General features: G+C 32.5%; 1 protein-coding gene across 1 annotated transcript in view; it reads left to right on the top strand.

The window, feature by feature from the left end:
* LOC102673075 (allatostatin-A receptor) overlaps nt 1-12205 on the top strand; it is a 30480-nt gene that overhangs the window by 1209 nt on the left and 17066 nt on the right. Inside the window, exons 2-4 of the mRNA XM_006619178.2 lie at nt 477-606; nt 3498-3764; nt 6541-6789. Coding sequence (XP_006619241.1) covers nt 477-606; nt 3498-3764; nt 6541-6789 — 646 coding nt within the window. The remainder of the gene's footprint in view (nt 1-476; nt 607-3497; nt 3765-6540; nt 6790-12205) is intronic.

Below are 12205 nucleotides of genomic sequence, written 5' to 3'. Positions count from 1 at the left end.
AAAAAAAAAAAAAAAAGAAATCGATAATAATATTGCACGATAAAACACGATTGCCGATATTTCTTAGATATAATTCATTCAACTATAAATATCAGTTATGTCTCGAGATATCGTATGCAACGATGCACTAACAATGCTCGTTTCTCGAAATGTCACACGTGCGAAAGGATCTTGATTTTCTCACGAAATACGCGATTTCATTTTCTATTTCCTCCAAGTTTACGTTACCCTTTTTTTGAGTTATGCGGATTTATACGTGATCGGATTTCCGATTCCATCGGTATTGCTTCAGCATTTTTCGAAACTTTTTCGAAATAATTCGCTTCGCAGTATCATCGCGTGGAATTTTCCAATAATTTTTATTCTTCTCGATACTACTCGAACGGATATTTATATAGAAATATATATAGAAGTTTTTTAATCAGTGAGGATAAAAAAATTTTTCAGTTTTTGAATAAGATTACAAATTGTTACAGATACTTGGCCGTGGTTCATCCTATTTCCTCGATGTCGTGGAGGACCGAGAACCACGCGATCGTCGCCATTTGCATCGCTTGGGCGATGATATTCGCGATATCAACCCCTGCATTCTTCGTCCACGGCGAGGTAAGTCCAAACTCTATAATTGATTAAAACACCTTTCAAAATTGATTTTCTTCCTCTCCAATGTATTTTCATTTCCAATTTTTTTCATTTAATTTTTATATCGTGCCCACTCTCCCTTCCTCGAGCTCCTTTGCAATTTTAATTTGCATATTTACACACTTCTTCGATTCAAAATAGCCTGAAATGAAAGATGTTACATACATTTTATAATAAATTATCAGCCTATTAATAAACAGACCGAGAATAAGAACAATAAGATTCCAAGTTTCCTAATAATAATAACAAAGCTTCTCCAAAAATTCCTCAAGTTTTTCCCCGAAATTAAGATTGGAAATGAAATATTTTAAAAAACATAACAAAAATTCTGATTCCCGTGGATCGGCAAAAATCTAGTTTTCCTTTTGATTTTTTCAACTCGATTTCTCGTTGTCACTCGCATTGTCGCCCCCATTCAATGGGCCAATATCTCGATAAAAATGATCAACACCGGATACACGCATTGCGATCCAGATTATTTACAATTCACTTGCGATTCGTTGTTCACTAGTATTCGAAGGAAGGAAGAGGGGGGGGGGGGGGGAGGAGGAAGAAGGATAATAGGGGACGTTCGGGTATTTAACGGGAAGGGGAGAGGGTCAATTCGATGCGAGGGGCGAGAAAAAAAAAGGATAGAAAAGAAGATAGGAGGGGGGGGGGGGGGGAGGAGAAAGAAGGATAATAGGGGACGTTCGTGTATTTAACGGGAAGGGGAGAGGATCAATTCGATTCGAGGCGCGAGAAAAAAAAAAGATTGAAAAGAAGATAGGAGGCGAGGGGGAGGGGGATTGAAGTTGACAAAAGGGGGTTGATTAACCCTTTTCAAATAATGTACCGGTAATGGTGGTGGAAAATTGAAGTGGGAATGGGAAGGAAAATTCGCCTCATCTATCCGGTAATCTCCCTTTCGAAGTGTTCTCACTCTTAATTAGTTTCGGGTGAAATGAGCGTAATCGGCAGCGTGGCGATTGGCGGTTTCCTTGAAAAAAAAAAAAGAAAGGTGAATAAACGTGACATTACGCGTACAAGGTGGAGTGTACAGAAAAGTACTTACACGAAGTGGTTCAATTTATCGTGACGTTTGAATGTTTCTGATTGAGGCTCAATTATAATTTATAAGTTTTAATAATGTATTATATTGATATGGAAATCTTCGTGATATGATGCTTTTTAAAATTTTGTGTTAGAATTGTCAATGATTGTACAGAGACGAGTATTGTTGTTATGAAAGTAATTGCATCTGTACAATTGTATTTTTATTTTTGAATATAAATTAATATTGAGCCGATATAATTTATTATTTATATGTGTGTATGGGAAAAAATATCTTGAAGTTAATTACTAATTATCCAAATTGTTTGGAGCGCAAAGGGCCAATTTTGTCAAAAGCACTTGCATAAAAATCCATAGCTAGTACATAATCAACTTGATTTAACCTGGTATTAATTATAATTACTAGACATTTGAGAAAAATCTGTGGAACGTGCATGACAAAAAAAAAAAAAAAACTCTGAACATCCCTTTAGAAGCTGATTTCTTCGATTACATTCACAAACAAATTTTATTATTTTCTCAAAAAAATAAATACGCTTAATTACTTCTATCATTACAGTACATATTTATTTTAATTAATTAATCACCAGACATTTCAATAGCAATAATTCAATTCATATTCCATATTTATCCGTTACTCGAACACACTTGATAATCTCTTATCAAAATGTAATTGCCGGAAATATATTTTTAAATCACGACCACGCACGATAATCCCATATCGTCAGATTCACACGATATCGACGTGCACACACACACACACCTACACACATACGTGGACACGAGAATTATCCTCAGATACGTTTTGCGCAAATTTCGTTGAATCATTCCAGACACACGTAGAGAGAGAGCTCATTGTCATGCATTATACGATTTTCCGCGACTCCACCAACGGAAATGGGAGAAATAACCATTCCTCTGTGATCGTTCGATGATTATACACCCCGATTTTAGGTATATAACAGATGCCATTTGCGAATCATAATATCCGAAAATGTTGTCGAATGGAATAATTTGAATCGGATCGAAGGAGGGAAGGCTCGAGGCAAGGAAGAAATTTGTTGTTGCGTGTTAAATTGTGGCGCAATTGTGCGTCGTTGTGTATAGTAATTGCGGTATTTTGCTTTTGCATAATGGAATCGTGGTGGTGAAATTCGAGCTGTCATTGTGTCAAAAGTGTACTTTATCTTTGATTGCGATTAATCATTGTAATTATCGTGTGTAATTGTGTGATTATGTGTTTAGAAACAGGAAACAGTCGGTTTAATGGTTAATTATAATAATAAACGTCGATGAAACGAATTCATGGTTTTTCTTTCTGTTATTTTCGATATTCAAGTTTCATCTTTAATTCACGATGTTTAAATTTCCATGTTATTATTCAATAATAATTTGATTAATTTTCAGTAATTGCTCGTTCAAATTTTATTGTGCTTATACATAATTAATTATTCATTGATCTGGAAAAGGAGTTGATATATACGTGTTACGTTAACCCTTTGAGTATTAAACACTGTCTACATATCTTTTTTACCTAATATTTCTGTATTTGTAACAAAATATCAATCTCTCGATCTTGATAGATGAAGTGGCTATTGAGTTTTCAGTTTCCAGAATGGAAAATTCAACGAGATGACAAATTTCGTAATATCTTTCTCGCGAAAACTATTATAAAAAAATAAAAATTTTTATACATCTTGAAACAATTCGTGTTTCCTCGCGTGTATTTCGTATATATTTTTCTCTCTCAATACGATATTGCGGCCAAGAACTATTCTCTTATATATGTAGATTCACTTTAGTTTCAGGACATGGATGGCTCGTCGTCGGAGAACCTGACGGCTTGTCGAATCCTACCGCAATATAATTGGCCGTTATTCCAGATGTCGTTTTTCCTGATGAGCTACCTGCTGCCACTGATGCTGATATGCTTCTTTTACATTTGCATGCTCATCAGGCTCTGGCGCACCGATCGCGTCAGTGCCGAAAGCCGTCGTGGAAGAAAACGAGTCACGAGGCTGGTCTTCGTCGTCGTTGGCGTTTTCGCCTTTTGTTGGTGCCCTATACAGGTTAGTGTCACTTCATTTCCCATGACCAGCCACGCTCTCCATTCATATTTTCTCTCTCTCTTTCTGGTAGTATTAAAGAAAAATTTATTCGATTTGTTCGAATAAAATATCGTATTTGATTAGAATAAACAAATGATTCTATAAATTTTTTTTTTAAGATCTTTTTCTCGATTGAATTGTTTACGAATAAAATTTTTGTTGAAATTTTGTCTATGTCGATAATTTACAAATGATTCCATGTTCTTTTTTGCATGTATTTTTAATGTATCTATTTTCAGTAATTTTTGTGATACTTTTTCCAATTGTAAGTTTACAAGTCATAAAAGAATCATCGTGATTATTCATCGTGAAAAATTCTAATAATTTTTTCTTATCACGAAATTTGTTAAAATATTTTTCAAATTCAACAATTTCTAATATACCTATCGTTATGATTAAAATATCATTATGATGAGAATAATTTACCATATACAATTACTTTCTTATCAAACGAAACGAAATAATCAATCCAACAATTGCAAAGAGGAGAAGAAAATCTTTTGCTCTCGAACAAATTAATTTATATTTTTCAAATTAAAAACTTTGTAATTTTCAATTAAGAAAAATGTAAATTACGTAAATTACTTTGATTCAATTTATTATATATATATATATTTCCAAAAATTGTTATTTTATTATCTACTTTATACACATCAGATTACATTTATGAAGATAAAAAAAAGAAAGGGGTGTGATTTGTTATAATTTGTCGGAACGTGATTTTGCGCACGGAATGATATCAGTCAAAAATGGTGGCCAGTAGAATTGAATGGTATGTATATTTTGGCACGGCATTTCGGGGCGAGACCCTCGATGGGGAAAAAAATTTATGATCGTTTACAAACGCAATGTAATTAACTGGTACGTGGGTATTCGTGGTAATGGAGATGGAAGATAAATCGCGAAAGGAAATTGTGCGGTGAAATTTGGCAATTTCGTGTGGATAATTGGGAATATCGAGATGAGGTTTATCGATCGATGATATGGATGATATGGATTCATTTTTTTATTATTACTGTTATTATTTTATTTATCATTACGAGATAGGTAAAGCCGAAATATATCTTTTTAAAATTATTAATCGTATATTTTCTAAATTGGCAATAATATTGCCATCATTACATAATAATTATATCATTTTATAAGATATTTATTTGTTAAAATTTTTTTCTTAGTGTTTCTTTTCTATTTCGCTATATTTTTAAGTTAAGAATTTGTTCGTGAATTATTCTCGTGGTTGTACAAGGATATTTTGCACTTGATAATGTAGCGAAATTTATAACAAAAATATTGGAATAATCGGAGTATTTGTCGTGTGAGTTAAAACTTTGAGAGAAAGTTGTTGGAATTATAAATCTACCATGTTGAAAGTTACACGTATGCTCTACTTTTAGATAATTTATTAATCAATTTGTTCTGAATGAAATTTGAATAACTTTTGCTTCTTGATTCTTCTCGATTTATGAAATAGTAATACCGTTTAATCGTTGGAACAAATTTATTTTATTAATTAATATTAATCTTATTTCATACACGCAACCCTTTCGAATAAGAAATAAAACAAATGTATTTTCTTTATTCTTCTTATTTCTGTTTCACCATGGATTGTTACAGATTCGAAATAGTAAAGCAATGCAAAAAAAAAAAAAAATTGCAAAGCTGTGCTATTCGTATATCGAAGTTTTTAAGACCGAATAGCACGTCGATGGTTCTTTTGTGTTTTGTGAATTTTTACCTTTCTCGCTTTTCTTCCATTTCATGGACATTGGGGGAGAGGACGTGTGTCCCTCGCTTCGTTGAAGATATATCGGACACACACGCATGCGTTTATTGAATTTCTGGTGCAAAATATTCTTCTTTGAAAATGTGTCGGTTGTGTATCGAAACGTAACAGAAAACTGTGACTGTGCTGTTGCGGGACGAAAAATTTTATTCGATCATGATACGACCATTTTATGCGAGAAATATTCCATAGAGATGTTTCATAGAAAATTTACTTAACGTTTATTTGTTGATTCAATTATTTATCCATTTTATGTATTAAAATCACGACGAATATCAATTGTGAATTAAATTCGCATATTTTTGTGGTAATATCGATATAATATTAATTGGTTATATTAATATTTGCAAGAAATTGTGACGCAATAATTATTTATTTTGATTTTTTTGATAATTTTATTTTATTTGTAAGTATTTGGTTATAGAATAATTTAGAATTGTAATTTAATGAAAGGGTTGATTTCTCCTTACGATAACAAGTATCTTTAAAATTTAAAATCCAAGCATTTCGATAATTGAATTCCATTTCAATCTTGAAATTATTAAAAGAAAAATATTTTTAAAAAAATGAATCTCGAATTTTTCTCTCTCTCTTCTTTTTTTTTTAATTTTTCATAAAATATAGCGAATATTTAACGCGCGTATTTTTATGTAAGTTTTTTATTCGGATATAAAATCAGTGAACTGAAAATTCATTCAAAAAGTTGATAGACTGTTACATCAATCTTTTTAAAACTCTCAGTGGTGATATAGCCATTAATGGAATAAGCCATTGACGGCACGCTTTCTTTTCTGGTTCGTCCTTAATTCCTATTTTCGCATGGGATGATTGATTATCGATCAAACAAAACAAATTTTTTACTCCGTTTTATTTTTACTGAAAAAAATTTTTTTTTTCTCAATTTCGATTCTAATAACGATTTCTTTTTTTTTTTTTCCTTTCTTCCTTTCAAAGGTAATACTAGTGACGAAATCGTTGGACGTGTATCCATTGACATCAGCGACGATAATGGTGCAAATAGCCAGCCACATTTTGGCATACACGAACAGCTGTGTCAATCCTATTCTTTACGCCTTCCTCAGCGATAGTTTTCGAAAAGCTTTTCGAAAAATTATTTACTGCAGACCTCGATCAGATCAAAACAGACAATTGGGACCATTGACGAAGACTACGAGAGCTGCCAGTACCGGTGACATCATTTAGGTGAGTTTCCTTTTTTTTTTTTCGAGTTTAATCATATTTAAAACTCTTTATTTTTATCATGGTAATTTTATAAATTTCCAATTCTAATCATTTAAAGACTATTATCTAAATAAATTAAGTAATAAGGATTAATTTAATAGGAAAATAATATTTAATGTATTAGCTTGTTCGAATCTATGATCATTCTTTTCTTCGATTAAATATCATTTCGAAAATACTTTCGTTCGGTTATATTCGGCATATGTCGGCAATATTCGGTAATATTCGGCACGTTCCGGCGATTCCGATTAGACCCGAATTTGCGCGGCGGTTTTTATGAAAATAACTTTTATAAAATGATATTGATATAAAACGAAATTCATAATTTTTTCGATTATAAAAAAATTATAGCTTCCTTCTTTTATATTTTTTATATTCGCAATAAAAATTTCGATAGAAATTTGTCTCCATGCAAGTTTGCGATCTGTGAAATGAATAATCAAAATGTAAATGTATTTTCTTTCGTTCTCGTTTAAAATTTCACGATAGAATTAATTACCTCATAAACAATTAGCTCTTCATAATAGGGAGAGAGTGAAACCCATTTTTTGCTTTCGTCACTTCTCGACCTCTGGGAAAACTTTCTTTGTTTAAGACAAAGACACGGCTTTGAAAACACATTCACTTCTTCAGGCACCACTTGTGTCGCTGTAGGCGTAGATCTTCAAGTTGAAAATGCATCAAGGTTTTCTGTATTCGTGGGAGGCTTCTAGGTAGTTACACTGACCTCGCTTCCATATCCATTTTTCTCTCCATTTTACGAGAGATGTATTTCGAATGAATTCGCGCGATCAAAAGTTATAATCGAATATCGAGGGGGAGGGGAAAAAAATTTTCAAAAACCACCTTGCAAAAGTTCATCACGCCAATTAATCCTTCAATTAATTATTTTTCATCGAATTCAATTCGAAATTTAATTTCTTCTCTCTCGCTTGTTTTTAAACATCGTGACATCGTTTTTTTTTTTTCTCGAAGGGAAAGATTAATTTTAAAAATAACAAAATTTTGCCGAATTCGAGAAACCACTTTTACCCCTCGCATAACGTGATATTCAATTTACCCTATTTCATTATATCTCATTTGCATTGTTCGTCGCGCAACGGACATATGATCGATTCAACCAATAGTGACAATACACACGTGACTGGAGGCGGTCCAATTAATTTGATTCGTTGACAATTTACGATAACTTCATCACGGTACATGATGTCGATCTATATATTCAACGAAGAACACGAACGAGATACAACAATATTAAAATAGAGAAATAACAAATATAACGAGAGCGTTCGTGGGCGTCGATGTTAGATAAAATAAAGATCGTTACTTGGCTGGCCTGCATGCACGAGTGATGCGATAATCTTATTATTATGCGATATGGTCGTTGAAAACGTCCAATAGGAAAGTATTTAAACCCTTGTGATTAACGATCGAGGAATACAACCTGACCTTCCTTCGAGCCAAATATAGATCGCTTCGTTAACGAAACTTTTCCCTTCCTAATCTCAGCACGAAAGAATGCTAGAAAAAAAAAATTCATCCAGTTTTAAAAATTACCTCGAAAATATATTTCCAAACGAAATAACGAAATACTCGAGTTTCCTTTTTCTTTTTTCGAATCCTCAAAGATTCCCACCAAGTATCGTATCCTTTAATTAATCCTCCTGCAGGAGTTTCGTTTCATTCGATTCGAAATAAAGTGAAACGAGACTTCCCCAGTGCTCCTTTTTCTCTCCATCTTCTTGTTGCTCGCTACACACACCGCATAACACCACCTACACCGATGGAACAATGAATGTAGACACACCGTGTCTGGCGCGGACGTATAAATCACTGGAACATCCGAGAGAGTGGAAATCGTGGGTTTTCGAGTAGATAAGAGGGGAGGGAGGGAAGAAACGAGGGGTTGGAAGGGGTTGGAAGGGGATTGGCGCTAACTTTCCTTCGATGACACCCGTGAAACGCTGCTCGTGGAACATGTGAACGATGCTCCCTTCTTCGTTCGTGTTACATCCATTTTGCGCCTCGCATTCGACACTTTTCAACCGACGTTGGAGACAGTTTCGTTTCTTACACCCCCGTCTCGTTTCCGCCGACTTCCACTCCCAGTCGGCACGGATACAATTTCCTTATTTTGTCCCCTTATGTCGGATAAGGGGATAGGAATTGTTCTCGGGAGAGAGAGAGAGAGAGAGAGAGAGAGAGAGAGAGAAAGAGAAAAGTGTTAATTTTGTTGGAGTTTTGAACGAGTTTTCGCTACTCTTGAAATGCATTTACGGATAATTTTGTTAATTCGAGGGAATTTTCTTCAAGTCTTTAGAGAGTTTGAAAAAAAAAAAATAATATTGTTTTCGAAGATTTTGATGGTTTTCTTTTTAATCCGCTCAATTTATCAAACACATTAAGTTGAATTTCGGGAGATTTATTCACGTTCGAGCGAACTTATTAGAAGATTATTTTCATAATCCGATTTCATTTCTATGAAACGTAATTCCCGCGAGTTCGTTCTGAAAAACTTCTAATCGAGTTACCAAATTGGATTCTTCGTACAGATCAGTGAGAATATTTGGCGAAATGATATGTATAAAAGGGGATATCCGAATATGGATCGTTCCCACGTTATCAGCGCTAATGCACTATTTTCAAATTAGGGAGATTGGAACCTTTTTTTTTTTTTTTTTCATTCAGACCGAATCGTTTATGGGACGCGTAACTTTGAGGAACGGAAATGGAAAAATGCTGCCACTGTGCTGACTTCGTTAATGTCTCGTTAAGCGAAGATGAAAATGTGTGTTTTGTTCATACATAGGGGATTGGGAATTGGAGAGATCTGAATAAAAAAAAAAAAAATAATAATAATAATAAAAAAAACAATGAAATTAAACGAAAGATCAAGATCGAGAGGGATAAAAATTCCAGGAACAAAAATACATCGTATTATTCAAATAATATTATTCGAGATAGAATAAAAAATAAAATATTCGAATTTAAATTACTTTATCGAATATTGAATTCGATACTTCGTAACTTCTGGGACGAATTAGATAGAAGGATAATAATCGTGCGTGGGTATGCAAGATCAGATCAGATCTCCTTAAAACGTTTTCTTAGGATGAGATGCATCCTCCTCTCCCTTCTACATATATCTGAATATAATCGATAGAATCGTGAAACGGGAATTTTTCAAATATTTTGCTTTCGGGAAGAAACAGTGGAGGAAATTTGAAAGTAATATAGTGGAAATATTGTTTGAAGGGGTTGCGTTTAAATCAAGGATAAGTGGTTGAAAATTAGATTCCATTGGAAAGCGTGTAGATTGAAAAGCGATTGTTTTGAAAATACCGATGAAACGTTTTATTCGCGAGGAAACTCGCGTTTCGACTCGCCATTGTAAATTTTTACTATTTCCTTTCATATTTTTCGAGGACTTGGCACGGCATTCTTTCAGGGGATGATATTGTGTATGAACCAAAGTTGGACACATTTTTTATTTTAAAGAAAATAAGAAACGTGATTCACGAGACGATGAATCGTTTTAAATAGTTTGTCATTTTTTTATTCTGACGAGGGGCGAATTATATTTGAATAATAGTAACTTTTTATTCAGTTGAATGATTAACCGATCAATAACGAATTATCTTAGTTTATTTGAAGGAATTAATTATTAAATAACAAGGAATACAAAAAAATATGTATTTTCTAACAATTTCCATATTTCATTCTCATACTTTTGCAGTTATAGAATGTTTCATTATTTTTATTTGTTAAATTATTTGTAAAAAATTTGCATAAAAAGTTATGATGATTTAAATCATTGCACGAAATAGAATTAGTTTCTATCGATATTAGATTTAATCGATTTTTCCTGAAACTGTTAGAATGAAATTAATACTTGTCGATTTTTCATCATCTCATTATAAAAAGATTGATACTTGTTCAAATTCAATAATATACTAATTATAAGTATAACAGATATCGATTTTAAAAGCGATATTGTTGTTCTTCATGAAGAGCTATTAAATTGCATTGGAATAACGAAACATTGAATTTTGTTTGTTCTTTTATATTATTTTCTACAAAATCGAAGATTTAAAATTTATTTTAGGAAATGGAACTTTAAAAAAAAATTAAATTCCTTAATATTCCGTACCTTATATTTCTAAAAATCAATATTTTTATTTCAAATATTCTCTAAATTTTCCACCAATGAACGGTCAAACGAAAATTGCCATTGCGTTTTAAAATTAAAAAAATGAATGAGAAAATTAAATCGATACCATGTGCACCATGTTTTTCATTTCAATCCAATTAATCAATTGATTAATTTTAATCAATGGAAATTTCACTCTCACATCCCTATCATCCTTGCTTCAACACGGACTCAACAATGTGTTATTTCACAATATATGCACAATATTTCCACCAGCGGAAATTTCACTGTACGCATCATATCAATAAGTTTGAACGTGACATGACGGAATCGAGTTTCACCGAAACTAAAGAAAATTTCAATGGACGAAAGAAAAGATTCGCCGGATAACTGAAAATAAGATACGAGTCAGGAATAGTAGGGGATGAAAGAATGGAGGGAAATGAAATACAATGATGAAACGGATACGTACAACGAGTTTTAGAGGTTAGATGAAAAAATTTAGCGAAAAAATCGCTGGTTTGATTATTCTTGAAATTCTTAGTTATGTTCGTCTTGAATTCATTTTTAGATTGCATGGAAATGTAGTTTTCTCGAATGAAAGGATTAATCGAAGGATGGGTTTGTTCGAGATAATGTGTAATAGGAGAAAGTTTAGTTAGTTTCTTTTTTGTAGAGTAAATGGTAAAAAATTCCAATTTTCCAGAGACATTCTGTAACAAAAATATAAAAATTATTATAAAAATAATTTCTACATTGTTATGGATTTATAAGAATTACTGGAATTTAAAGGATCTTAGAATATATTTATAGCTTCTTCAATTTATAGATCAATTCATTTATTCCTCAAACTTAGAAAACACTTTGAATGGATAATAATTTTAAAAAACATAGATTAAAATCAATCTTGAAGGATACTTAATCTCTGATAAAAAATCAACATAATTTGGTGAAAAAAAAAAAAAGAATTCTTTATTGGATCAGTTTAAAAACAGAAATATAGGGAAACGTGTCATAAAAAGATATATCGAGGACACACCATGAATACGTAATTCCTTGATTTCGATTTGCCTAAATCGATTCCTTCCAATCCCCAATGTTAATATCCCCTCGTACATCACTCACAATCTTTCGAGATTGGAAAAAATAAAATACAATACGTTGATATCGTTATTTATGCATTTCGATCCATATCAAATTTTATTGATCAATCGTGTAGATAAAACA

This window comes from Apis dorsata, unplaced genomic scaffold (assembly GCF_000469605.1).
Source record: "Apis dorsata unplaced genomic scaffold, Apis dorsata 1.3 scaffold_397, whole genome shotgun sequence".
NCBI classification, from domain to species: Eukaryota; Metazoa; Arthropoda; class Insecta; order Hymenoptera; family Apidae; genus Apis; species Apis dorsata.
Note: the sequence above shows the minus strand (reverse complement) of the source record. Positions and strands in the feature narration are given on the sequence as shown.